The 27,759-nt window shown below is 41.6% G+C and overlaps 1 protein-coding gene across 3 annotated transcripts in view; it reads right to left on the minus strand.

Moving 5' to 3' along the window:
* Nucleotides 1-27,759, minus strand: part of SLC9A8 (solute carrier family 9 member A8) — a 220,172-nt gene that overhangs the window by 33,202 nt on the left and 159,211 nt on the right. For all 3 annotated transcript variants that reach the window (XM_029612295.1, XM_029612294.1, XM_029612296.1), the window contains one exon: nucleotides 26,607-26,689. In XM_029612295.1, the coding sequence (XP_029468155.1) occupies nucleotides 26,607-26,689 (83 nt within the window). The remainder of the gene's footprint in view (nucleotides 1-26,606; nucleotides 26,690-27,759) is intronic.

The following is a 27,759-nucleotide window of genomic DNA, read 5'->3' on the forward strand; positions in this document are numbered from 1 at the left end:
CAATGATATAGTAGCTTATAACCGTTTTCCATAAGTGCAAATGAGATGGCGCTACATTTAATAAGGGCATAACATAAGTCCGGCTCCTCTTCCTCAAGAGTTCCCCCCCATGTCCGCCTCCCAAGCTTTAATGTGGAGCAGAGGAGTCCTCAAGTTACCCAGAAGATATAAATATAATTTAGATATCAATTTTCGGCGCTTGCATATTGAAAACAAAAGCCCTCAAACAAGGATTTTTCTAATTGTAGTTGCGATTTAATGTGAGGGGAGTTCATACAGTGGGCTAACTGTAAATATGCATAATTATCTGCTGATGGTATATTAAATCTTTCTTGGAGCTTACTGAAGTTTACTATTTGACCCTGCTCCCACATATGTCCTAAGACTTGTAATCCCAATCTATGCCACTGGTAAAACTGCTTGGGAGAAGTCCAGGCATAAAACCTTTATTATTACAAATAGGTGTTACTGTAAAGTTTGCACGCCTATAAGTGCCATTTTCCATCTGTCCCAAAGTTTAATGGTATGTAGAGAATATGGTGAAATAGTCCACTCGAGAACTCTATGGTATCAAGGCAACCATACCTGGCTTGCCAGGGAGACATTATTTGCCAGGTTCTGCTCTATATCTACCCATTGTTTAGTATCCTCTACCACATGCCAATCTACTATGGCTTTCAATTGGGCCGCTAAGTAATACTTTTTAATATCAGGAACTCCCAGACTGCCCCGAGTCTTTGGTTGATAAAGAACCCTCCAAGAGATCCGTGTGGCCTCCGTCTCCAAATGAAATAAAAAATTTGCTTCTGAAGCAGTTTTAAAATTGTTTCAGGTAGCTCTACAGGTAGGGTTTGAAAAGTATGTAAGAATCGCCATGTGTCTACAATCTTTTAACCCCTTGCATTGAACTTTGGATACTGAGCTCCTCCCTAGAGAGGTATCTAAATGGGGTTCAAAACTAAATTGAAATCTCCGCCTAGAATGAAATAATCCCCACTTATTGTGTCCAATTGAGCCTTAAGGCCCTGGTAAAATACTGTATGATTAATATTAGGACCATATACATTCACTAGCGTGTATTTTCCCTGGGGTGTACTCATTTGCACTATCAAGTATCGCCCTCCCTCATCCCGATGTAATATTTGAAATTCAGCACAAACTTTGTGAGATACCAATATTCCCACTCCACCATATTTATTAGTTAGGTGCTAGAAAAACCCTTGGATAATAGCAATTTCCCTGCAACAAGCCCCTCATCTCGTCTCCTCAAATGTGTCTCTTGTACAAACAGTATATCTGCTTGGAGGCATCCTGCCTCTTTAAAAAGTAGACTCCTCTTATATGGGGAATTCAGCCCCTTAGTTTTAATAGAAACTAATCTAAGAGTATCCATAAGTAATATCAAACAGTCATTGACATGCCTGAATAAAAAAAAATCCCGAAACATCCCTACAACGGGCCTTCAAACCCCATATAGTGTAGCATCCTGCCTCCTGTGAATATGCCTCGTCACCCCTACCTCTCACCGAATCCCCCACCCCCCTTCCACCATATCTGGCTGTAACCTTGCCGGTTTGAAGTGAGTGAAAGAAATGATGCCACTCACAGGTTCCCACTACCCCACCGCAACCTGTTATCATATATAACCTGAACAGAGTAAACTTTGGAACCTATAAGCAAATTTAACAGTAAACAATGCCATCGATTAATATGCCATACTCACTGATTATAAGCTTTATCCTGACTGATTTAGACCTTGCTTGAAAACCAAATTCAATGAAAGTTAAAATGAAAAGCAATCTGTTCTCAAAGTCCTCTATTTTATCCTAGAGAGTTGTCAGCGCTAACTCGATGTCTGAGATTTTTTTTTTACATTTTAATCGCTGGTAACTATTTGCTCCTCGAGTTGATTTTCCATCTCATCCACTCTATGGCCTAACTCGCCAACATCGCGTCTTAAATTCAGCAACGAGTTGGAATAGCTCAGCCTTGAGTCCACCAATATTTGTACTTAAATCTTCAAACCCATTTAACGAAATCCGCCTTGGAGATAGACTCATAGGCGCTCAGTTTTGGGTCTTCGGGTTGTTTATCACCCGCTGCCGCTTTCTGTTCCGCCACGGGTCGGTCGGCCAATTTTGTCTCCGTTTCCGCTGTCTACCTCCGATGCAGCCGTGCTGTATGAGAACTGGCTTAACTCCACATTTTCTTCTTGGATAACATCTAAGGCTGTATTTGAGTCTCGCTGGTTCAGTAAGCAGAAAATCGCGCAATTTTTAAGTGCCAAGTTCCTCGAAGTGCGGGGTGGAGAAGCAGGAGCTAAGCGATTAGGCTGCCATCTATGTTGGTGATGTCACTTCCCCCCCCATGATACAGACTTTAAAAAATACTCTCTTCCTTGGAAAAATTGGAGATGGCCCTGGTTTGATATCATAGATGTGGTACCACAGAGAAACAGGGAAAAAATAATAAATCAGCATTAACCGTGAATCCCCAAAAAACCCACCAGTTGGCATGATCGGGTGACAGGCACATAGGGAAGGACATAAGACACATTACAGGAAAAGAAACCTGCTATTGTGTGATCTAGTACACAGCAGAAGATGCAGTGGCAACATATAAATTGCAAAGTTGTCCTAAAACGTCAAGCCAGCTTCACCACACTGCATCTTGTACTGGGGGAAAGAAAAAGGCTTCTATTTCCCATGAATTGCCAGGACCAGACTGCAATGTTTCTCGGCGATACTTCAGTTTGTGTGTGCTGCCGCTGTAACAGCAGCCAACCCCAAACTGCAGTATTTATTGAAGCTTGCCTCAACTGAATGGCTGGGTAGCCTTCTTAATGCTGTACATGACGCCAGCCTCCCTCCGTCTGTGGGCAAAGCAAGCAAAGTGAAAACAGATGAAAGACTCTGGAATCCTGAGGGCCGGCCAGCCAAGTGCACATCTAGACCTCTTCAGTGTGCTCCAGCCCCTATGCCATTTTTGAAAATAGCAGTAGAAAAGGACCATTGTTTTCTGTACAACTGTGTTTTCAGCTCATGAACAATGAAAAGTCAGCACTGAAAGTACCTGAATATTCAGGAACCCTGTTCTCTCAACCACAGGAGATTGCTGCCTATTATCTAGAATTAATCTGGGATATAATTCTGAAAGCACAGGAGGCCACAAATGATGGATCGCTGATCATGGAAAGGCGGAAAAGGGAGAAACCTTGCAGAAAAAGCTGATAAGCAAAATTAAACAAACATAAGAAAATAAACTGCCTGTAAATGTTATCAAAGTTTTAATCACCCAAGCAGCGTGAAAAGGCATTTCTTTAAACCTAACTGGCAACAGGATTTCCCTATCCTCTGTTCTATTTTTTTTGGCCTAGAGGTTTCCTTCAACTCGTTTGGACTTCTAGGTCGATCAGACCCAGCCTCTACTAGGATCTGATACCATGAGCTTTCCTTTACTAAAACCTAGGGTTTGCCCCCCCCGTGTAGCCCAGCCATTGCAGCGACAGTCTGGTCTGGGCTAGCGACTGCAGCTCCTTCTGAAACCTTGTATGTATGTATCTTGGATCTAGCCACTAGGTGTCACTGGTGTGCAATGCCTGAGGAACAGAAGCCAAGCTCGAACCCAGGTCACCTGCATGACAGTGTGTAGCCCCACCACTGAGCTATTCCCTCTGTGTTCTCCATGCATTATGCTCACACAAAGTTTCAAGAGACATAGGACTGTATATTAAAAATGAATCTCCCTTATCCTCTTTGTCAAGTATCAGTCTCCTATAAAACAGCACCACTGCAAACCCCTTGACCTGCACTTAAGCTGAGCAGCTCTGGAATAAAAATGCTCTTCTTCAAATTTCAGATTTATAATATAAACCAACATGGCTATTACCCGTACAAGCTCTCTTTTTTTATCAGTTAAATCATACTGCTAATGCTAAAACAATCAAAACCTAGAGAGGGATGCAGTCCAGCAAATGTACTAATCAGAAGGAGAAATTACTGCTTACCTGATAATTTCCTTTTCTTTAGTATAGACAGGTGGATTCAGAACCAGTGGGTTATGCACCTCTACCAGCAGATGGAGACAGAGCAAAGCTGACATCAACCAGCCAGTATTCTCTGCAAAAGCCAACTGTGGACAAACTAACAAAACTTGATTATTAACAGATAACTATTCAGCACTCAGCCAACAGGAAACACTGAGCTCAGACAAAGAATGTATTAACACTAGTCTAGGGATGTACCAGTAACCCCTGGAACACACAGCTACGTAGGAGGACAATTGCACAACCATCTGGCAGCCAAGGGCGGGAAGGTGGATTCACCTGTCTATACTAAAGAAAAGGAAGCAGTAAGTAGTAATTTCTCCTCTCTTAGTGTTTAGACAGGTGAATCCAGAACCAGTGGGATATACCAAAGTTACTCCCAAACAGGGCAGGAGGCTGCCCATAGCCCAGTCAAAACTGCACGAGCGAAGACTGCATCCTCTCGGGCCTACACATCCAGGCAATAATGCCTGGCAAAGGTATGTAAGGAGGACTAAGTCGCAGCTCGCAAATATCAATGGAGACAACAATCTCACCTCCGCCCATGACACTGCCTGGGCCCTAGTGGAATGAGCCCTACCTAACCTGAATAGGCAACGGCTGCTCAGCATCCACATGTGCACCCATAACAATCTCCTTAATCCAGTGGGCTACTGTAGCAAAACAGGAAGGAACGGGTGTGCAGCTGTATTGCCTTGGAGGCACTCGTAAAAATGGCTCTCGGCAAGACAAGGCCTGCAGTTTGGAGACCCTAGTGCTGAACAAATTGCCAAAAGAAATAGCATTTTCAAGGTCAGTAACCTCAAGGAAAAGTCAGGCCTAGAATCGAAAAGTAGAGCCTGCTAAAAAATCCAAAACTAAACTAAGATTCCACAAGGGAACCGGTAATTGCAAGGGAGAACAAAGATGCTTCACTCCTTTCAAGAAACAGGCCACATCTGGATGTGCAGACAAGGGTCCACCATTCACCTGACTTCGGTAATAATTATAATATGCCACCTGTACCTGTTACGCCTGTTGGTCGCAGACAGCTGCGACCTCTCATGCTCACCTCTTTTTTCCCCACTCCATCAAGTCTGGGAAGAATGGCAGTCTCTTTCAGTCCACGCCGACCTCTCCAGCATTCCCGGGACAGTGTGTGCGCTGCCGACCGCCATCTTGGACCCGGAGTTACCTAGACGCGCGTGCGCAAGGGCCTGATATGAACACGTCATGGTGGGAACCTCGGAGGCGTCCCTGCCCGATGATGTCAACCGCCAGTGTATTTAATCTCACCTGCCCTTGCCTTCCTCGAGTTAGCAAGGAGTTCTGTCTTGCTGTATTCTCCACTACAAGGACTTCCTGTTCCTGACTCAGTTTTGGCACACGGACGCTCTGAGTACCTGCTCCTCGGGGCCTCCCCTGTGTTCCTGGCTATCCGCTGCTCAGAGGGCCTTCCTGCCCCGACTACTACTGGACCTGCTTCTCTGGTCTCTACCTCGCTCCTAGGAACACACTACCATGAGTACCTCTACTGACTTCTACTATACAGACTGCATTGAGGATTCCACGCAGCTTACCCCGATCCTCAGGCCACTACTACCTTCAGTCTGTGGGAGTCAATTTCCTTCCTGCTCTACAGAATACCTACATACGATCTACAGGAGCCACTTCCGGGTTCCAGCATCGCTTTCAGTTCTTCACCATCTACTGTACAGACATCCTTGCATACCCCCGCTCCGCGGGCCACTACCGGATCTGTCTTCCTTAAGCTGCTTATGCTCAGAGGGGATCCCGGCATACTCCACTTCACGGGCCACTACCAGATCTTCTCAGCTGTGTCTCATTCTGGGTAATTCCCATTGCCCAGGACTGTACGAACATTTTCCATTTTCTGTGGAGACTAATCCTTCCTTCCTATTTAATAAAGTCTTCATTCCTAGCGGTGTCCACATCACTGAGACTGTGCCTGCTGTCGGTGAGGCTCACAGGGCTCCTCCCTGTGGGCGGAGACATTGCTCATCTCAGCCCAGGGGTTCACATCCTTCCTTAAACATAACAGTACCTTTAAGGAATTAAGGGCCAACCCTCACTCAATCCATCCTGCAAAACTTCCAAAATAAGTGGGATCGTAACCGAATGAGGAAGAACCCCATGATCTTCACACCAAGCCTCAAACACTCGCCAAACCCGCACATATTTATTTAAAAAATGTATATATTGCAAATCGAGAATTTCCAAATGGTTTACAAAAAACATAAATAAAATTTGGTTTAACAGACATAAATCAAAATTAATATTGACAAAATAATAATATCAATAAAATAAAAATTATAAAAAATCTACTTAGAGAGTCATACCCTGAAAAATTCAAGAGCTCACAATATCATACACCATCAAATGCTGGGTAAACAAGTAGGATTTCAACAATTTCCTGAATTTTAACACAGAAATCTCTTCCTTTAATATAAGCGGAAAGGCATTCCAGAGGAGAGGACCCTGAACATAAAATAATCTTTCACATGATTCATCTAAACTAATGATTTTTGGAGAAGGTACAGTAAGTAAAGCTTGACTCGAAGATCTTAAGCAATGTGAAGGACAAAGCTTCAAGGTTGCATTCACACTAGGCGGAGTGATTCCTTTTAAACTTTTAAAAACTAACAGTTATTTTGAAATAAATTCTCCATTTAATTGATAGAAGATGCAAATTAACCAAGGTGGGAGAAATATGCTCACGTGGAGATAATCCTGATATGACCTAGCTGCCGAATTCTGCAAGTGGTACAGTCCTTCCAAGAATCGTCCCCCTTTGAAATTAGCTTCCGGGACACCCCACTCAAGATCAATTAATTCTTGAATGGGAAAAAACATGAGGTTTTACGCAAAGAAATCAAAAGGGGATATTTCTTTGGCTCAGACATGGATTCAACCATGGGTACTTCCAGCATCTTCAATGTCTGAGAAATCAGAGCCAGTAACTCATCTCTATGAAATAACCGCAACATAGTTCTATATGGCTTTAATCCTGGAGGAATTTCCCCATCTTCCAGGGAGTATGGATCTGCTTCAACATCCATGCCATCTGAATCCCTATCGGGAAGACCAGTAGCCGATTTAGGCGTACTCTAATGCTTATCCACAGCACCAGGCGTGCAGAATTTAACAGACCTGTTAATATTGGCCAGGTTCGAGGACTGTGCTTGAAGAAAAGACTGCACACCTTGAAAAAAATTCTACCCAAGAAAAAGCAGAGAGATCCATGCCAAAAGCAGGGGGCACCTGTCCTGTACCTATTAAACTACCTTCCCCTGCTGACAAACCAGTTAGGACAGCCCCATAATCAGGTGACCCTTCTGGCATCTCTTTTTTCCCAGTTCCACATCAGGCTGGGAAAAACCGGGCTTAGTAAAATCAGACGACAGTGACTCTCCCCATAGCCTCCAAGCAATGCTGACATAAGTTAGAGGAAATGCCAGGCTGAGATGCCCGAATATGACAAGCAGCACAGAGGGTAAGGCACTTATGTTTCTTTACTATAGGTGTCATCAGTGTTACAACATGCTGTAATAAGCATGTAAGAATGTGCGTCCAGCTGTTGTGCTGTAAAAAACTAGGCGCCCAAAACTTAGGCATCCAAAATTTAGGAGCCTAAGTTTTGGGCACCTAGTTTTTCATCACTGTGCTTTGATGAGCGTCCAAAACTGGGCCACTCAGATTAAGTGCAAAGATAAGATGTGAATGAACGCCCCTAATCAAATGGGCTCCAACCAGGCGCCCAACTAGAGGCACAAACTGGAAGCACGCCTGGATGCCCAGCCGGACAGACTCGCACAAACCAACGTAATTGAAGAGAACAGCCTAATGCACAGGGAGAACATGCAAAAACACTGCTACAGCCTACCACACAGCAAACCAGCCAAAGCCTGAGAGCAGAGCCTAGCCAAAAGGCTGCTCAACTCCCCTGGAGGCAGTAATGAACGTCGGATTGGCAAGCTGAGCATGGAGACTAGAGGACAGAGGAATCCCAACAAAAAATCCCCTCCTCCTCAGATTAATTTTTTTTTTTTTTTTAACTTGAGCTCAGCCCGTCCCAGCTAAGTACAGAATTGGACTCCAGCTGTGAGGAGAGAGGGCATATAACTTCACCGCCGCGCTTGGCTTCCTGCACCCACTGTCTTTCAGATTTATTTATTTATTTTTTTACAGCTAAGTCCATGCCGGCTGAAAACTAGCTACCAGACCAAAGCACTTATCTGAGGGAGGGATCCAAGGATATCATCTCAGGAATTTTCGACTGAGGGAGGGAGCATAAAGTATCACCACAGGAGTGCGGGGCAAATTAAATTTCCTTATTCTTTTCTCCATCTAAAATATAAAGCAATCTCCAGTTAGGAGATGCATGTCCACCATCTGCTGGAGATGGAGAATAATGGCAGGCTGATGTCACTACAGGGGTATATATACTGTGATGTCAGCTTTGCTTCGTCTCCATCTGCTGGTAGATGTGCATAACCCACTGGTTCTGGATTCACCTGTCTAAACGCTAAGAAAGGTTACCATTGTAAAAAAGCACAGCCCCACATCCTGGTACACCCCAGAACGTAGAGAGCTAAAGCTGACTGGAAGAAGACTTGAATGCCAATGGTGGATAATTAAGTCCCAAGTGGATAAGGACAAATGCAGAAGCCACCAGACATGTTACCACAATGTAATCACACAGGCTAAAAGACTCTCCATTACAATCTCCCAAACTAAAAACTCACCCAGGTAATTCTTCTGTTCCATCTCCAAACTCACAGGCACTACTACACCTCTACCACTCTCCCTCAACAATTCAACCCACTGCAACAAGCTTGCTGAATTCTTTACCAATAAGATTACCAACATCAGATCTGAAATTAATATCACCACCACCACAGACATCACACTGGATATGGAAACCACCTCGCCCACATAATCCCTCGTCACTTTTGCTCCCTTTCTCTGGAACAAGTAGACAACCTTCTCTCCAACATCAAACCCTCCACCTGTCAGAATGATCCATGTCCAATCTGGCTCATAAAGCAGGCCAAATCTGGTCTCCTCCCTTGGCTTTGAAACATCATAAACTCCTCTCTCTCAGAGGGTCACTTTCCTCACTGCTTTAAGGAAGCTGTTGTAAAACCCACTCTGAAGAAACCGAAACTGGACCCCAAAGATTTTAGTAACTACAGGCCTGTTTCTACATACCTTTCCTCAAGGAAGTCATTGAAAAATGCAGTTCTGTATCAACTTAATTAGCTCCTCCAAACCATAAACTTTCTAAACCCCTTCCAATCTAGTTTCAGACCATCTTACAGTAGTGAAAAAGCTCTAGTTTGCCTAGTGGAAGATCTTCGCAACAAGCCCTTCTTGTGCGCCTGGGTCTATCTGCGGCCTTTGATACAGTAGACCATGGAATTCTTATCTCCCAGGTACTGGATCTGGGTCTTTCCGGTTCTGTGCTTAAATCATTCCTTCAGGACCGTACTCAAACCATTTCCATGGGACTGGCCACCTCACACTCTCATCCCTTCACTTGTGTTTCCCACAAGGCTCCATTTTAGCTCCTACTTGTTCAACATCTATTTAATCCTGCTTGGTAAGCTAATCAGGAATCCCCATATCCCATTCTATGCTTATGCAGATGACATTCAACTATTGTGCCCTTTAAGCTTTAATCCTGACCAAGATATTGCTAACTTAAATCTTTGCCTTAAGACGACTGCAAATTGGCTTTACTGCAGCAAGTTAAAACTCAACCCCCAAAATACAGAAGTACTGTGAATTGGAAAATCAGACCGCTCACATCTCCTTTCAAAGGTAAACACTAGAAGGATCCACTCTGCCCTTCAAAAATGAAGTCAGGAGTCTAGGCGTCATCTTGGACTCTAATCTTACCTTTGAGGTCCAAGTTCAATTTGACACAAGATCTGCTTTTTTAAATATCAACAACTTCGACTCCTTTGCTCCTTCTTGAATGATCCTGCCTATGCAACAGTCATTCAGGCCTTTGTTATCTCCCACCTGGACTATTGTAACATGGGCTTACAAAAAGAAAACAAAAAAAACAGATTCAACAGCTTCAGCTCATACAAAATGTGGCTGCACGATCTCTGCTCAATGCCAGCAAATTTGATCACTTCATTCAGTTTCTAAAACCCCTTCACTGGTTCCCTATCGCCTCTTGTACCTCTTTCAACTTCTTCTACTGGCTTTTAAGGCAATCAAGGGCCCAGCCCCTTTCCTGTCTTCACACTTTGCCCAGCACCCACCTGGTGATACCCACCCCCAAGGAAATGTGGCTGGCTAGTACAAGGAGGAAGTCATTTGCTGGCTCTCTCCCTTCACTTTGGAATTCTTTGCCACTGGACATTAGGCTCACACCAGATCTCCAGACTTTCAAGAAAAAACTGAAAACCTGGTTATTACTTGAGGCTTTTGATCCATGAACACATTTAACCAGTTTTCCACTCCAAATTGCACAGCTAGTTTAGCTTTTTACCAAATTGCTGTTGATTGGTTTCTGTTCCCTCTTCACTAATATTATTCGTTCTTATGGGTTTATGTTCTATGAAAGTTGTTAATTTTGGCCTCCTTAGCCTTGCTGTCTTGTAGCTTGTTTTGAGCTCATATGTTGGAAGAGCATGTAATAAATAAACAGTGATTATGAGGATGAGGATGATGATGATGACAACAGCAACCTCTGTCTTTCTACATGATCTTTTCACCATCAGCAAGGGAAGTTGATGACCATATATTATGCCTATGGGAGAAGGGCATGGCCTAGTACTTCCCAAGCAATGGGCTGTGATGCAGAGAAACCAGGAATCATATCTCACTTCCCCCACTGACACGCCCTATGCCCTTGGGTAACTCACTTTTTCTCCCATTGCCTCAGGCGCCCACTTAGATTATAAGATTTTCAGGGCAGGGAGATATACCTGAAAAACAAAAGGCAATCTAAAAATACAAACTATTATTGCTTATTATTACTGCCACTGGGAAAGGCTGGCTGTAGTAGGAAGGCACTGCTATCTAAAAGACTTTGGTGGCCTTAGTGAAATGAATTGGTGTTGGTCTGGTTTCCCCGTGTACAACAGTAAATCCACTCTCGTTTTTGGCTATAATTTGGTCTCCTAAGTGGCATTCTGGGTAGAATAAGGAACTGGCATGGAAAGTGATGTGGCTTTTGTAGCACAGGGTACATCAAAAGGGTGAAACAGATAACTTGGAGGGCCCATGGCATTGACCATCTCTCAGGAGGTTCTTTAATGTCTCTTAGTGACTTGGACGACACTTATTTTGGCCTTTCTGGCTTATGCTCAGGTGCAGCATTTTTTTATTATTCAAAATGATTCTTTCTTCGCTATTGCAGGGCAAAACCTTATTTGAGCATTATTGTGAAGAGGATGATAAGAAGTGGGATCTAGTCTCCAAAGTGTAGAGTCTCCTTAACAGGGTCCCTGGGAATCCTCTTCCTCATATTTGTGCCTGGGTGGCTGATGTAGGGGTTCTCTGTCCCTAGAAACGTGGGATCTTGTATATTTATTGGCCAGTAAATGCTCCATTTCTATGTTGCTGCAAGAGAATTGTTATAAAATCCTTTTATGTTGGTATTTAACTCCTGTTAGATTGCATTGTATGTATCCTACTATAAGTGAGGGTTCCTGGAGGAACTGTGGGGGCACTTTTTTCAATATTTGGTAGGAGTGTGGGTTAGTATCATTGTTTTGGAAGAAACTCTCAGACTGAGTACGGGGCGTTGGGGGTGGGGGATATATTTGATGCAGGTATTGTCTTTACTTAATGCACCTTCACCCAGCTTGGACAAATTTCAACAGCGTCTATGTCAACAAGTGTGTATTGCTGCACATTGTGAGCTTGCCTTATTTTGGAAACGTATGGATGTTCCATCTCTGCAAGCTGTATTACAAAAATTAAGGTTTAACTATCGTATGGTTTATATTTCTGCTGCCCGTCATAATCAGTTATTGTCCTTTCAGAAGATCTGGAGGCCATACATGCGCAGTGGTGGGAATCTTCTTCTCCTGTCCCCTAGCTTTTTCATTACATATGGCGACAATCCTTGCTTGGGTGTTTTGATTGTCCTCTTTCCTATAGACTACAGAAGAAGGAAGATGTTTGGCCATTTTATATGTTTTATTTCTGTTTTATGTTTGATGCTCTTTATACTTTTGCGGATGGCACTTATGCTTGCTTTTTTTTTTAAATAACCATGCAGCGTATTATGTATAGGTATGCAAGTTTCTTGTCATCTAGTGCAAGTCGTGGGAGTGGGGTTGGGATGGGATTAAACTGGGGATTGAAAATGGAGTGTCAGACGTTGCTGTTTATGATTTGTATTCCTTCTGTGGTTGTCTTGTCTGACTTTCAATAAAAATTCTTAATTGAAAAAAAAAAAAAAAGGGTGAAGCAGAAAAGTTTGTACTGCCGTTGCACTGCATATCTGCTCTGAAGATCAAGAGAAAGATTTCACACCAACAGCAGCACCTCCTCTTCACAAGCATTCAATTCAATACAAGCAACAAAAAAAACCAAAACAAAAAACCCCAAGGAGACGATGAATGAACACATCACAGTTTCAAAATACCTAACTCCTCCCCTGTAAAACCAAAGAACAAAGAACTCCTACAGTACTGAAGTACAAAGAAAACCACAGCCACTTCATGGTTAATAGGAACACGAAGACCATTCTACCAGAAAGGTACAGCCATTAATGAATTCAGAAACTGCCTCGTAACACACACTGTAAACACAGTATCAACAGGAGCAAGCTTGATTTATGTTTCTCTTATGATAAAACCTAAAACAAACGATTTCTCATTGTTTCACAAAGAAATGCATATTTGTACAGCTGGGCAGGTCTGCAACCCAACCTTTCCTTCTGCTCAAACCTAGTTTTCTTTTGTTCAGGAAAAGGTCTAAACTTCAAAGCATATGTATAGCATGGTTTGGTGAGGTTCTCATATGGAGAGGCTCCTTTACTTTGGTGCCGAGGGCAAGAGTGGTAAAGAATATCGAGAGGAGCCGCCTCACACTGCGCAGCCAAGGCACCTCAGAGGTCTAATGTGCACCACCACTGCTACTGCAATCCATCAAGTTATGAACTGGACTCGGTTCACATAGTGGGTTTATGGTCTGAAAAACTGGGAACTCATGCCCTTATCTTGGTTAAAGCCGTCAGATTTGGTGATAATAAATCAACTGCCATATTCGGATTATGATATCTTCTCTATACCCAGACCAGATAAAAGAGGAGGAGGAATAATGTTGCTAGCAAATAAAAATTATCACCTGATTCAACAAAATGTGAAACTAACAACTCGATATGAATTGGCTTTTTTCAAGACTTGTATATTGCAAATAGTTGTAGTGTATATCCCTCCCGGACTATTAGACCATATTGTTCACCAATTATTGAATTTCTTGCCACATCAGTTGATCCCTCCATCCCATCCATTCTACTAGGGGATTTTAATCTTCATATTGTTATGTCCTCTTTATCAGCCAGCTGTGAGACATTCTTAAATTCGGTTGAAGCCTTAGCTTTACACAAGTCATTAAAACGCCTACACATAAAGCAGGACTTGCTGTTTTTAAATGAAGCCCTTCAGATCAAAGATCAACCATAGAGTTTACCAGTCCCATGGTCAGACAATTATCTAATTACTGCCTCACTTTTGTTTAAAACTCCCCAGGTCAAACTTGAAGCTACAGATAAAATAAAATAGAGTTAAAAAAAATCCTGTACTTTACAGGATCTTACCGACAAATTACCAGAAGCAATGGCAAAATTAGACACTTCAGATACATTAAAAGCAATCACAACATGGATAAGAACATAAGAACATGCCATACTGGGTCAGACCAAGGGTCCATCAAGCCCAGCATCCTGTTTCCAACAGGATCCTGTTTCCAATCCAGGCCATAAGAACCTGGCAAGTACCCAAAAACTAAGTCTATTCCATGTTACCGTTGCTAGTAATAGCAGTGGCTATTTTCTAAGTCAACTTAATTAACAGCAGGTAATGGACTTCTTCTCCAAGAACTTATCCAATCCTTTTTTAAACACAGCTATACTAACTGCACTAACCACATCCTCTGGCAACAAATTCCAGAGTTTAATTGTGCGTTGAGTGAAAAAGAACTTTCTCCGATTAGTTTTAAATGTGCCACATGCTAACTTCATGGAGTGCCCCCTAGTCTTTCTATTATCCGAAAGAGTAAATAACCAATTCACATCTACCCATTCTAGACCTCTCATGATTTTAAACACCTAAGAACATAAGAACATAAGAAATTGCCATGCTGGGTCAGACCAAGGGTCCATCAAGCCCAGCATCCTGTTTCCAACAGAGGCCAAAACCAGGCCACAAGAACCTGGCAATTACCCAAACACTAAGAAGATCCCATGCTACTTATGCAATTAATAGCAGTGGCTATTCCCTAAGTAAAACTGATTAATAGCCATTAATGGACTTCTCCTCCAAGAACTTATCCAAATCTTTTTTGAACCCAGCTACACTAACTGCACTAACCACATCCTCTGGCAACAAATTCCAGAGCTTTATTGTGCGTTGAGTGAAAAATAATTTTCTCTGATTTGTCTTAAATGTGTTACTTGCTAACTTCATGGAATGCCCGCTAGTCCTTCTATTATTCAAAAGTATAAATAACCGAGTCACATCTACTCGTTCAAGACCTCTCATGATCTTAAAGACCTCTATCATATCCCCCCTCAGCCGTCTCTTCTCCAAGCTGAACAGCCCTAACCTCTTCAGCCTTTCTTCATAGGGGAGCTGTTCCATCCCCTTTATCATTTTGGTTGCCCTTCTCTGTACCTTCTCCATCGCAACTATATCCTTTTTGAAATGCGGCAACCAGAATTGTACACAGTATTCAAGGTGCGGTCTCACCATGGAGCGATACAGAGGCATTATGACATTTTCCGTTCTATTAACCATTCCCTTCTTAATAATTCTTAACATTCTATTTGCTTTTTTGACTGCTGCAGCACACTGAGCCGATGATTTTAAAGTATTATCCACTATGATGCCTAGATCTTTTTCCTGGGTGGTAGCTCCTAATATGGAACCTAACATCGTGTAACTACAGCAAGAGTTATTTTTCCCTTTATGCAACACCTTGCACTTGTCCACATTAAATTTCATCTGCCATTTGGATGCCCAGTCTTCCAATCTTGCAAGGTCCTCCTGTAATGTATCACGTCTGCTTGTGATTTGACTACTCTGAATAATTTTGTATCATCCGCAAATTTGATAACCTCACTCGTCGTATTCCTTTCCAGATCATTTATATATATATATTGAAAAGCACCGGTCCAAGTACAGATCCCTGAGGCACTCCACTGTTTATCTTTTTCCACTGAGAAAATTGACCATTTAATCCTTCTCTCTGTTTCCTGTCTTTTAACCAGTTTGTAATCCACGAAAGAACATCGCCTCCTATCCCATGACTTTTTAGTTTTCGTAGAAGCCTCTCATGAGGGACTTTGTCAAACGCCTTCTGAAAATCCATTATAGCATACTATGTAAATATTAACTGTAAATGCATTTTTACTATGTAAATATTCCTGTCCCTCTCTCTTTTTTTCCTCCTATCCCAGTTGTTAACTTCCCCGTTCATTGTAACTATTATTTTCCGCACCAGTTCAATACCTCTAGTTCTATGTTCAATGCACAACTTGTTAAATGTAAACCGACTTGATGCAACCTCTGGTCGTGAAAGCCGGTATAGAAAATAATTAAATATATAAATAAATAAATACACTACATCTACCGGTTCACCTTTATCCACATGTTTATTAACCCCTTCAAAAAAATGAAGCAGATTTGTTAGGCAAGACTTCCCTTGGGTAAATCCATGTTGACTGTGTCCCATTAAATCATGTCTTTCTATATGCTCTACGATTTTGATCTTGAGAATAGTTTCCACTATTTTTCCCGGCACTGAAGTCAGGCTCACTGGTCTATAGTTACCTGGATCGCCCCTGGATCCTTTTTTAAATATTGGGGTTACATTGGCCACCCTCCAGTCTTCAGGTACAATGGAGGATTTTAATGATAGGTTACAAATTTTAATTAATAGATCAGAAATTTCATTTTTGAGTTCTTTCAGAACCCTAGGATGCATACCATCTGGTCCAGGTGATTTGCTACTCTTTAGTTTGTCAATCTGGCCTACTACATCTTCTAGGTTCACAGTTATTTCGTTCAGTTCGTCTGACTCATCACCCCTGAAAACCATCTCCGGAACTGGTATCTCCCCAACATCCTCATTAGTAAATACGGAGGCAAAGAATTCGTTTTAGTCTTTCTGCAATGGCCTTATCTTCCCTAAGAGCCTTTTTAACCCCTCTGTCATCTAATGGTCCAACCGACTCCCTCACAGGTTTCTTGCTTTGGATATATTTTAAAAAGTTTTTATTATGAGTTTTTGCCTCCATGGCCAACTTCATTTCAAATTCTCTCTTCGCCTGTCTTATCAATGTTTTACACTTACCTTGACAATGCTTATGTATTATCCTATTTTCTTCAGATGGATCCTTCTTCCAATTTTTGAAGGATGCTTTTTTGGCTAAAATAGCCTCTTTCGCCTCACCTTTTAACCATGATGGTAATCGTTTTGCCTTCCTTCCACCTTTCTTAATGCGTGGAATACATATGGACTGCACCTCTAGGATTGTATTTTTAAACAATGTCCAAGCTGTTGAACACTTTTAACCTTTGCAGCTGCACCTTTCAGTTTTTTTCTAACTATTTTCCTCATTTCAAAGTTTCCTTTTTTAAAATTTAGTGTTAGAGCTGCAGATTTACTTATTGTCCCCCTTCCAGTTATTAGTTTAAATTTGATCATGTTATGATCACTGTTGCCAATTGGCCCCACCACCGTTACTTCTCTCACCAAATCTTGCATTCCACTAAGAATTAAATCTAAAATAGCTCTCTCTCTTGTTGGTTCTTGAACCAATTGCTCCATGAAGCAATCATTTATTACATCCAGGAACTTTGTCTCTAGCAAGTCCTGATGTTACATTTACCCAGTCAATATTGGGGTAATTGAAATCTAAATACAGAAGAAGCAAAACCTTGCACATCCGCAAGTTTAAGAGTACACTGGTGCAGGACAAAAACTTGTCACCACCAAAAGTTATTATAAGGCACTTTATTATAATTCCAACAGGAAACAATGTATCAGTGTAGAAGCGGCAACTCCGTGAATCAAATAGCAGAATTGTTATAGCGGTCCCCCGACACGGTCCCGTGTTTCACTAGGCTGCATCGGGAGGGACCAAAGAAGCAAGTATAATCTAAAATGTCAAACAAATAAAAATCACTATACAGAAGTGGTGAAAGGCTACAGAAATATACAACAATACTCTACATACCTTCAACAGTGGTAACCGGAGCGCAAAGCGCCCTCTCAATTAACAAACATTTAAAGGTAGAAAAAGGCGCGAAAGCAGTCAGTCTCGCGAGAGCTGTCAAACAGAGTCACAGCGGCGAAGTCATCCCGTCAGTCTAAAAGATACCACTCGATATCCTTATTGAGTCCTTTCGGAGACACAGTATCCAGGGTGAAAATCCATTTCTGTTCCCTCCGACCCAGGATCTCGGGGAAATCACCTCCACGTAGTGGACGGTGAACCACCTCGATCACTGTAAAGGAGAGATCAGAAATGGAATTGCCGCGGTCAGACCAATGTGAAACCAGGGGTTCATCTAACTGATGCAAGCGAATATTGGAGCAATGCTCGATCATTCGGGTCTTTAACATCCTGGTCGTCTTGCCAACATATAAAAGTGAGCAGGGACATTTAATAATGTAAATAACCCCTTTTGTCAAGCAATCAGAGTCTGCTTTAAACTTAAAAAGACGGCCGGCGGAAGGATGCAAAAAACCCGAAGAATGCTCCGTATGACAGCACATACTACAGCGTCCACATGGTCTATGTGAGGCCTGAGTGAGGGGGTATGTAATCAGCTATGGACAAGGCAGTGTGAACTAGCCGGTCCCGCAGGTTTCTGCCTCGCCGAAAGGTAAAGCGTTGTGAGCTCTGCAACAGGTCAGTAAGCGCAAGGGCAGCCCAGTGTCGTCGGATCATGGTAGCTATAGACCTACCAGCAATTGAAAAGGGAAGAATACAGTTGTTAGCCCCATCATCTGAGCTGGCGGAAGGGAGAAAGAGCCACTCCCTCTGCGTGTAAAGTGCCCTCTGGTTCTGGTAATTGAAATCTCCCATTATTCTCCCATCAAGCAAACAAGGACAACAGAAAACCTTGGTACACCCCAAAACTAAAATCCATAAAACAGGATCTCAGAAAAAAAGAACAACATTGGCGCAAAAACCCAACATATGCCAACATCACGGCATTCAAAACCACGATGCACCATTACAGAATATCCATCCTCCAAGCAAAAAGAGACTTTTACTCACAAAAAATCCACCACTTCATTTTCGACCCGAGAGCGCTTTTTTCCTTGGTCTCATCCCTCACTAAACCCCCATCGACATCCATACCAGACGATAAAGCAGCAAGCAAAGCAGAAGAACTGGCAACCTACTTCAAAAACAAGATCCCAAACCTACTAACGCAATCCAATAATAATAATAATATTAATTATACTACACCAGTAATACCTCGAGCTGCTGTCCCATCACAAAAGGCTAGCCTTAGGGAATTCGAACCGACCTCATCCTTAGAGGTCGAAAATATCCTAAAAAAGCTCAAACCTTCTTCACACCCTCAGGATACCATACCCACCAATCTCCTCATCTCTTGTGCTGAAACCATTTCCAAACCCATCGCACAAATCATCAATTGCTCCTTCTCTCAAGGGCTTGTACCCGACCCACTAAAAATGGCAATCATAAAACCACTAATAAAAAAACCTAATCTTTCTCCAGAAAACCCGGCTAATTTTCGTCCAATAGCTAATCTACCGTTCATCGCAAAAATCTTGGAACGAGTTGCAAATAAACAACTAACAGAATACCTAAATGACCACAACATTCTTTCCCCATCGCAGTTCGGCTTCCGCCAATCTCGAAGCACTGAAACTCTACTAATCTCACTAACGGACTCTATTTTACTGAATCTTGAAAACAGACATCCCTGTCTCCTCATCCTCCTAGATCTAACAGCAGCATTTGACACGGTCAATCATAACACATTAATAGATCGTCTGTCAGACATAGGTATTAGAGATGAGGCCCTCAACTGGTTCAAATCATTCCTACAGAACAGACAGTATAAGGTCAAGGTCAACAAGGAAGAATCTCAACCAGTCACCTGCAACTTAGGAGTCCCACAAGGATCGTCACTCTCTCCAACATTATTTAATATTTACCTCCTACCACTCTGCCAGCTCCTCATCAACCTAAATCTCATCCACTACTTATACGCAGACGATGTTCAGATACTGATTCCAATTACGGAATCTCTCCAAAAAACTCTGGACTTCTGGAACTCTTGCCAACAAGCCATCAACAACTTACTCACTAGCCTCAACCTGATCCTTAATCAAAACAAAACAGAATATCTCCTCATCTCCCAAAATGGAACCAACACACTTCCAAGTACCATCATGTCTACCCAATTAACAATGACCCCACAAGTCAGAAATCTAGGAATTATACTGGACAATCAAATGAATTACAGATCACTCATAAATAACATTGTAAAGGACGGATTCTTCAAATTACAAGTCCTAAAAAGACTGAGACCTCTCCTACATTTTAAAGACTTCCGATTAGTTCTACAAGCAATCATTCTCACGAAAATAGACTACTGCAACTCACTTCTACTGGGTCTACCTGCAAACGCCATAAAACCGCTACAGATGCTGCAAAACGCTGCAGCGAGGATCTTAACCAAGTCCAACAAAAGAGACCACATCTCACCCATCTTAAAAAGCCTACACTGGCTTCCCGTCAAATTCAGAATACTTTTCAAGTGCTCTCAGTAACCCACAAGGCACTACACAACCTGGCACCACTCGAGCTCAAATTCCCTCTCCAACTCCACACCTCTACCAGACCAGTGAGACAAGCCTACAAAAACAACCTTCAAATCCCACCGATGAAGTCAGCATTAAGCAAAAGAGCTTTCTCCACAGCAGGTCCTAAAATCTGGAACACTCTCCCGTCAGATCTCAGATCAGTGCAATGCTCCACTACATTTAAAAACGACTCAAGACTTGGTTATTCAACCAAGCTTTCCCTTAACATCAACTTGCGGAATATCCCTGCCAATGACCCCCTCCGTGGGAACACGCTAGAGAACTATATAGACCTCTAGAAATCACATATTCTTTGGCAGTCTAATTATCTAACAACATTATAATACCACCTGTTTAGCTAGACTACATTAGGCACCGTACCTTTTAATTATGTTATTAACCCCATATATCTTAACCCAAGTTAATTCGACCTGTTCATTGTAAGACATTTACTTGTCATTGTTATTGTTGAGAATGTAAACCGAATTGATCAATAATTCTGTTATTGGAAAGTCGGTATAGAAAAATGCTAAATAAATAAATAAATAAATTATTATTGCACTGCCAAATTGGTTTGCTTCCCTGATTTCTCTTAGCATTTCATCATCTGTCTGACCATTTTGTCCAGGTGAACGGTAGTATACTCCTATCACTATACTCTTACCCAACACTCATGGGATTTCTACCCATATAGATTCTACTGAGCATTTACTCTCTTGTATGATCTTTATCCTGTTGGACTCTATACCCTCCGGACATAAAGTGCCACACCCCCACCAGGTTGATCCTCCCTATCATTACGATATAATTTGTTCCCTGATATAGCACTGTCCCATTGGTTATCCTCCTTCCACCAAGTCTCTTTGATGCCAATTATGTCAATCTCATCATTTGCTGCTATACACTCTAACTCTCCCATCTTACTTCTTAGACTTCTGGCATTGGCATACAGACATTTCAAAGTGTGGTTTTTGCTTGTTTTAACAATCTGCTTTTCAGTTGTTTGGGATAATTCAGAAATCATTAGCTTTGGTGATTTTTTACATATAGGCATATGAACTATGTTTGCTTTTAATGGAACCTCTCTGTTGGGATACCCTAACTCTCCTGTTTCATTAGTATCCTTCAAGGATACATTTCTCCGAACCATGCACTGCTGAGTGACTGTCGGCTTTCCCCCTTGTTCTAGTTTAAAAGCTGCTCTATCATATCCCCCCTCAGCCGTCTCTTCTCCAAGCTGAAAAGTCCTAACCTCTTTCGTCTTTCCTCATAGGGGAGCTGTTCCATTCCCCTTATTTTGGTAGCCCTTCTCTGTACCTTCTCCATCGCAATTATATCTTTTTTGAGATGCGGCGGCCAGAATTGTACACAGTATTCAAGGTGCGGACTCACCATGGAGCAATACAGAGGCATTAGAGTCCACATTTATTTATTTATTTAAGAGTCTTCTATACCGATGTTAGTCGAAACATCACCTCGGTTTACATGGAACAAAAGCAACGGAAATTACAAGTAACAGGGGAAGGGTAAGGGGTACAAAAAACCATAAGGAGAGCAGAGAAGCATAGGAACAAACAACAAGTGAACTATAATGTCATAAGAACAAGGTCATAGTCAAATTCAGGTCATCAGAGGTAGCCAGTAAAATTTGCCCAACAATAAAGAAATGGATTTCCCCAGCCAATAGACATAAAGCTCCATGGTTTTCACCATACTTAAAGACATTGAAGAAAGGATTGCGAAAATTAGAAAGAATCTGGCGAAAAAACCGGAATACTAATACATTAACAAATTATAGATCAGCACTCCATAAGTATAGAAGGGAGATCACTACTGCCAAACGAGATTTCTACTCTGAAAAGATCCATAAATTTCAGTTTAATCCAAAGATATTATTTTCGTACGTTTCAGAATTCACCAAACCTAAGGGCATTACACATTCCTTCGATAATCCAAAGAACAAAGCCAATGAATTTGCCTCCTTTTTTAAATAAAAAATTCAGACTATATTGAATGATTTAAAAACCCAACCCAATCAGAATATAACCTTACCTTGTAACCCCTCAGTTTCTTGGTCATCCTTTGAGACAGTATCCTCCTTAGAAGTATGTAACCTCATAAAAAAGATCAATCCTGCCAACCACCCACTTGATACCACACCAACAAAGGCCCTGAAAACAGTCCCCGATATTATAGCCAAACCATTGGCCAGGATTATTAATATATCCTTAGAGGAGGGAAAATTCCCAGATCCCCTGAAATGTGCTGTAGTAAAGCCCATACTAAAAAAAAGTCAGCTTCATCCAGAAGTTATGGCCAATTATCGTCCCATTTCTATACTTCCTTCTTTGGGCAAATTATTAGAGAAAGTTGTAAATCGGCAGCTCATGGAGTATCTCGAAGATAACCAATTGCTTTTTCCATCACAATTTGGATTTCGGAAATCCCATAATACAGATACTTTATTAATTTCTTTGACAGATACCATCCAAATGGTTTTTGATCAGAATAAATCATATTTGTTAATTTTATTGGATATATCAAAGGCGTTCGATACCATCAATCACGAAGCCCTGCTAACAAGACCACAGGAAATTGGGCTTACAGATATAACACTTGCTTGGATTCAATCATATCTAACTAATAGATCATTCAAAGTAAAACTAGGCACAACAGAATCAGATACAGTTGACATTCAGACAGGGATTTCCCCAGGGTTTCTCACTGTTACCAATGCTTTTTAACATATATATGGCCCTGTTGTGTAGATTTTTAGTAGGATTAGGATTGGTACATTATTTATTTGTGGATGATGTCCAAATTTTATTACCCATAAATGACTCACTTCAATCCACACTGAAGTTATGGGAAGTGTATTTTATATCCATAAAACAACTTCTTTCCCACATGTCTTTATCATTAAATAACTCAAAAACAAAAATATTATACATGAGCAACAAAGTAACAGAAGATAGAATTAGAAATAAAGTCCCTCATACCATCCTATAATATCAAGTATGAGGTAAGAGGTCCTATCCTCGATGAAGAATTGAGTATGAAAGCATCAATAAAAGCCATACATAAAGATAGCTTTTACAAATTACAAATATTAAGAAAATTGAAACCCCATTTACATACAGAGGATTTTCGCACCGTTCTACAGGCACTCATCTCACCCAAATTTGATTATTGTAACGCCCTTTTACTAGGAGTACCAAACTAAACTATCCAGCCTTTGCAGCTATTGCAAAACGCGGCAGCGCGTCTATTGACCAACACAAAGAAATATGATCATATTGCGCCTGTCTTGAGAGAGCTCCATTGGCTGCCGATCCAGTCAAGAATCCAATACAAATGTTTATTACTAATACATAAAACAGTATATGGTAACAACTCTGAATGGCTAAATGCCTCCCTACCTATCCATACACCAGCACGCAACTTAAGATCCCTGGGAAAAGCCCTGTTGACAATACCTTCACCAAAAATAGCCCATTTGAGTTCAGTCAGAGAAAGGACCCTGTTCCTGGCCGGTCCAAAGATCTGGAATGCATTGCCTCTCGACATTAGATCAGAAACAAGCATACCGAGATTTAAAAAACTGATAAAGACCTGGCTATTTGAACAGGCGTTTAACGAAACAAATGGGACTAGCAATTGATTATTTTATAGTTTTATTAAGGTGATTAATTTTATAGTGGGGGTTAATTTTACAGAGGTCAGGTACACCAGGTTAGAAATGGTTAGGGTAAGAACCCATCTTCATGATGATTTGAGGGATTTTTCCGATTAATTTAATAATCAATGCCAGGATTTATTTTAGAGCAATATAATGTGTAGAATCGTTTTAAAGGTATTAATTTTATTTGCTCTATGTTTTATTAATTTTAATTTATTATACGTTTTATGCCATATTTTATTGTATGTTAATCGAGATGTATTTGTTGCATTGTTAACCGACCTGATATCTTTGAGGAAGGTCGGTATATAAAAAAAAAAAAAGTATAAATAAATAACTGCTCTGTTTACTGCTTCAGCCCTGTCCCTCCAGGTCAGTCTGCAGGGAACAGGAAGGGAGCAGAGCAATTCCTTTCCTCTCTGCATGTCTGCTCCAGACTTTCCTCCCTCCCTTCCAGCCCCACAGGAGGGGAGGGGGTGAGGCTGGAGCCCGCACTGCAGGCCACCTGTGGGCAGAAACAGGGGAGCGGATGGACATGGGAGCAGAACAATTGTTTTCTGCTCTGCTGTGTCCACTCTGGTCTCATCACCTCCCATCCTGTCCTCTTGTTTCAATAGGAAGAAAGGGGCTGGATCAGACCCAAACAGCCCAGCCTGTGATCCTAGGACTCCAGGCTCAGTTGAGGGCAGAGTGGGAGATTAGGAAGGAAGCACCTAAGAGCACAATCAGGGAGCTGTAAGGGAATGATGGGGAGGGAGATAACTTGTCTGCTGATCCAATAAAAAGTTTTAAAATCTGCCAAGAATTCCATGACTGGAATGTAATTTTCAGGATTGTTATTGTTTGTTCTATTTCCAATTAATGTTTTTCATATGGGGAGCCGTGGGGGAAGTTTCAATAATTCTGTGAAAACACGGAGAGCCTCACCAAGTGTAACCCAGCTGGTGAGAGCTCCTTGACAAGACACTGGCAGCACATCACTAATCACGCAAGACTCAACCAGCACGGTATTTCCCCTCGGCTCTTCCTGTGGTGGTTTGGGTCGGTATTTAAAAGGACATAAGAAATTGCCATGCTGGGTCAGACCAAGGGTCCATCAATCCCAGCATCCTGTTTTCAACAGAGGCCAAACCAGGCCACAAGAACCTGGCAATTACCCAAACACTAAGAAGATCCCATGCTACTTGATGCAATTAATAGCAGTGGCTATTCCCTAAGTAAACTTGATTAATAGCCATTAATGGACTTCTCCTCCAAGAACTTATCCAAACCTTTTTTGAACCCAGCTACACTAACTAATTTCATGTGGGGAGAGGGGAGATTAGTTGATTGTAATCACAAACTGTCTGACATTGGCATGATGGTATATTAATTAATCTGCTCTATCTTCCAAAAAAAAAATATATATATATGTAAATATAAAAAAAAATTAGAGCAGAAGACTTTATTTATACTCTAATTTTATTGGCTCATCATCATCTCATCTACTCAAAGTCTAAGAATCGCAAGTGAGCAGACTAGGAGGGCCAAGTTGCTCTTTTTTTCTTTCATCCTGGATCACATTCCTCTAAACCCCTGCTCCATAGGACATCTTGATTATGCAGAGGTTTTTAGACTGTAGTCATGCATGAAAATATTTTGCCCATCATAGACAAAGAAATAACTATGTAAATAGGAGCATCTCAATTGTTTTCTATGAATTTACAAGCACTTTCAATTGAATTTGATCAAACATGCATTCATTGCAGGCAGCACAACATACAAACCACAATGCTTAATGGAGGCCATTAAATAAAATGCCCCCTCATGCTTCTACTCTGCAAAAAGGAAGATAGTGTAATCAATCCCTGCTTTGTTCTGAAGGAAGGTCTTGCTGGTGCATGTGGTAATTTATAGTGAATGAAAAACAAAAGGCACCCAGAAAATTGACAGCACAGCTCAAAACCAATGTCTCCCAAATGTGTCAAAAATGCATCAAAACAAGCACACAACCTCTATAAACACCGCATCAGCAAGCCTGTCGACGCGCCTAATCTCCCGGATCTCAGCAACGCTAGTGTCCTGTGTTTTTCCAGGGTCATTCTTGGGTGGCCTAATGGCGATTGCTGACTTTAATATCACAATCTCAGAGGGAGACCCTATGGGCCCAATCCCTAACTTTTTTTTTAACTACTTCTGAATATGAAAGATCTACTGATGATACGAATAGCACAACCACAAACAATACACAAGCGCTCCGAGTTATTATGAAATGTCTTTTACTACAGTAACATTCTTTTGATCAATTAAAACATATTTTGCATTTAACTCTTTAAAGCAATTGCATGATGGTCTTATATTTTTGGGATTCCACTTTTTTTTTTTAGATGAAAGAATGTCCACAGGCCTCGGTTAAGATCATTTCTTGTATTGCTAAACATTTCTATAGCCCTGCCAGGCGGTGCACAGTGCTGAATAAGGTCACAAAACGTATTTCCTGTGTGGCCTATGCTAGAATTTGTATCAGTCCTCCAGATGTGGACTAATTGTGCCATCTTGGCTCATAAGATGACACAAAAGATCAGAAATTTGCAAATGCAAACAGAAGGAGCTCACCAATGTCGACAAAAAGATTGGTTTGAACACAGTTTCAAAATCAGAACAGGAGGCAAAAAAATCATACAAAGCTCCGTTTAGAGAATCTACGGTGTAAGGTAGAACTGCAGGTTCAAAATAAGAGGGTCAAAATTCATTACAACCAACTTGAAAACAGCACTGTTTCTATAGCAATAGAACAAAGATAAATATTGGAACATTAAAAACAAATAAAGTTTCAATAGCTATGAAAATACTCACAATGCACCAGATGACAAAGGAAATCTCAAATTTGTGAGGGAAACTAAAAATTGATAGACCAAGAAACGCAAACACACAGGTCTCTGGGGGGGAAAAACAAACAAACAAATTAATTATTCACAATGTTTTTGTTCTTGCACCACATCCTGAAAAATACAAATCCTGTCAATCTAGTTATAATGGAGAAATTACTTACCTGAAAATTTCATTTTCCTTAGTATAGACAGTTGGACTCAGGACCAATGGGTATAGTGTACTCCTGATAGCAGCTGGAGATGGATCAGATTTCAATCTGACGTCAGCCCTAGTACATATACCTCTGCAGGAAGTGCAGCTCTTCAGTATTCTCCTCGAAAAGCATTGTGGATATATGTGTGACTGACTAATTTAACTTGAAAACTGGTTAAACTTTATAACTTGATTAACATGAACTGGTTGAATTGGCTATAGCTGGAGACCGCCAGTGCCCTCAACCGGAATGCGTGGACACCCAGTAGGGTGGATGTCCTAGGTAAATGAAAGCATGGCTTATCCTTGAATCATTTGAATTCCGAACGTAACGGCAGCCAAGGATGGGATGCTGAGTCCATCTGTCTACACTAAAGAAAACAAAATTATCAGGTAAGTAATTTCTCCATTTCCTAGCGTGTAGCAGATGGACTCAGGACCAATGGGATGTATAAAAGCTACTCCCGAACCGGGTGGGAGGCTGCCCGTGACCACTTAGTACTGCCCTTGCAAATGCCGTGTCCTCCCGAGCCTGAACATCCAGATGGTAGAATCTGGAGAAGGTGTGGATGGAGGATCATGTCGCCGCCCTGCAATCTCGGCGGGTGACAACATTCTGGTTTCTGCCCAGGACACTGCCTGGGCTCTAGTAGAATGGGCCTTGACCTGTAGAGGCGGTGGCTTGCCTGCTTCTACGTAGGACGCCTTACGACTTCCTTGATCCAGCAGGCTATGGTTGCCTGCGAGGCTGCTTCCCCTTGTCTCTTCCCGCTGTGAAGGACGAATAGGTGGTCCGTCTTTCGTACGTCTTCCGACATTTCCAGGTATCTGGATAGGAGTCTGCCGATGTTGAGGTGGCGCAGACTACAAGTTTCTTCCGAATTCTTCAACTCATCCGGCGATGGTAGCGAGATGGTTTGGTTAA

The sequence above is a fragment of the Rhinatrema bivittatum genome, chromosome 8 (assembly GCF_901001135.1).
Source record: "Rhinatrema bivittatum chromosome 8, aRhiBiv1.1, whole genome shotgun sequence".
In the NCBI taxonomy this organism is placed as follows: domain Eukaryota; kingdom Metazoa; phylum Chordata; class Amphibia; order Gymnophiona; family Rhinatrematidae; genus Rhinatrema; species Rhinatrema bivittatum.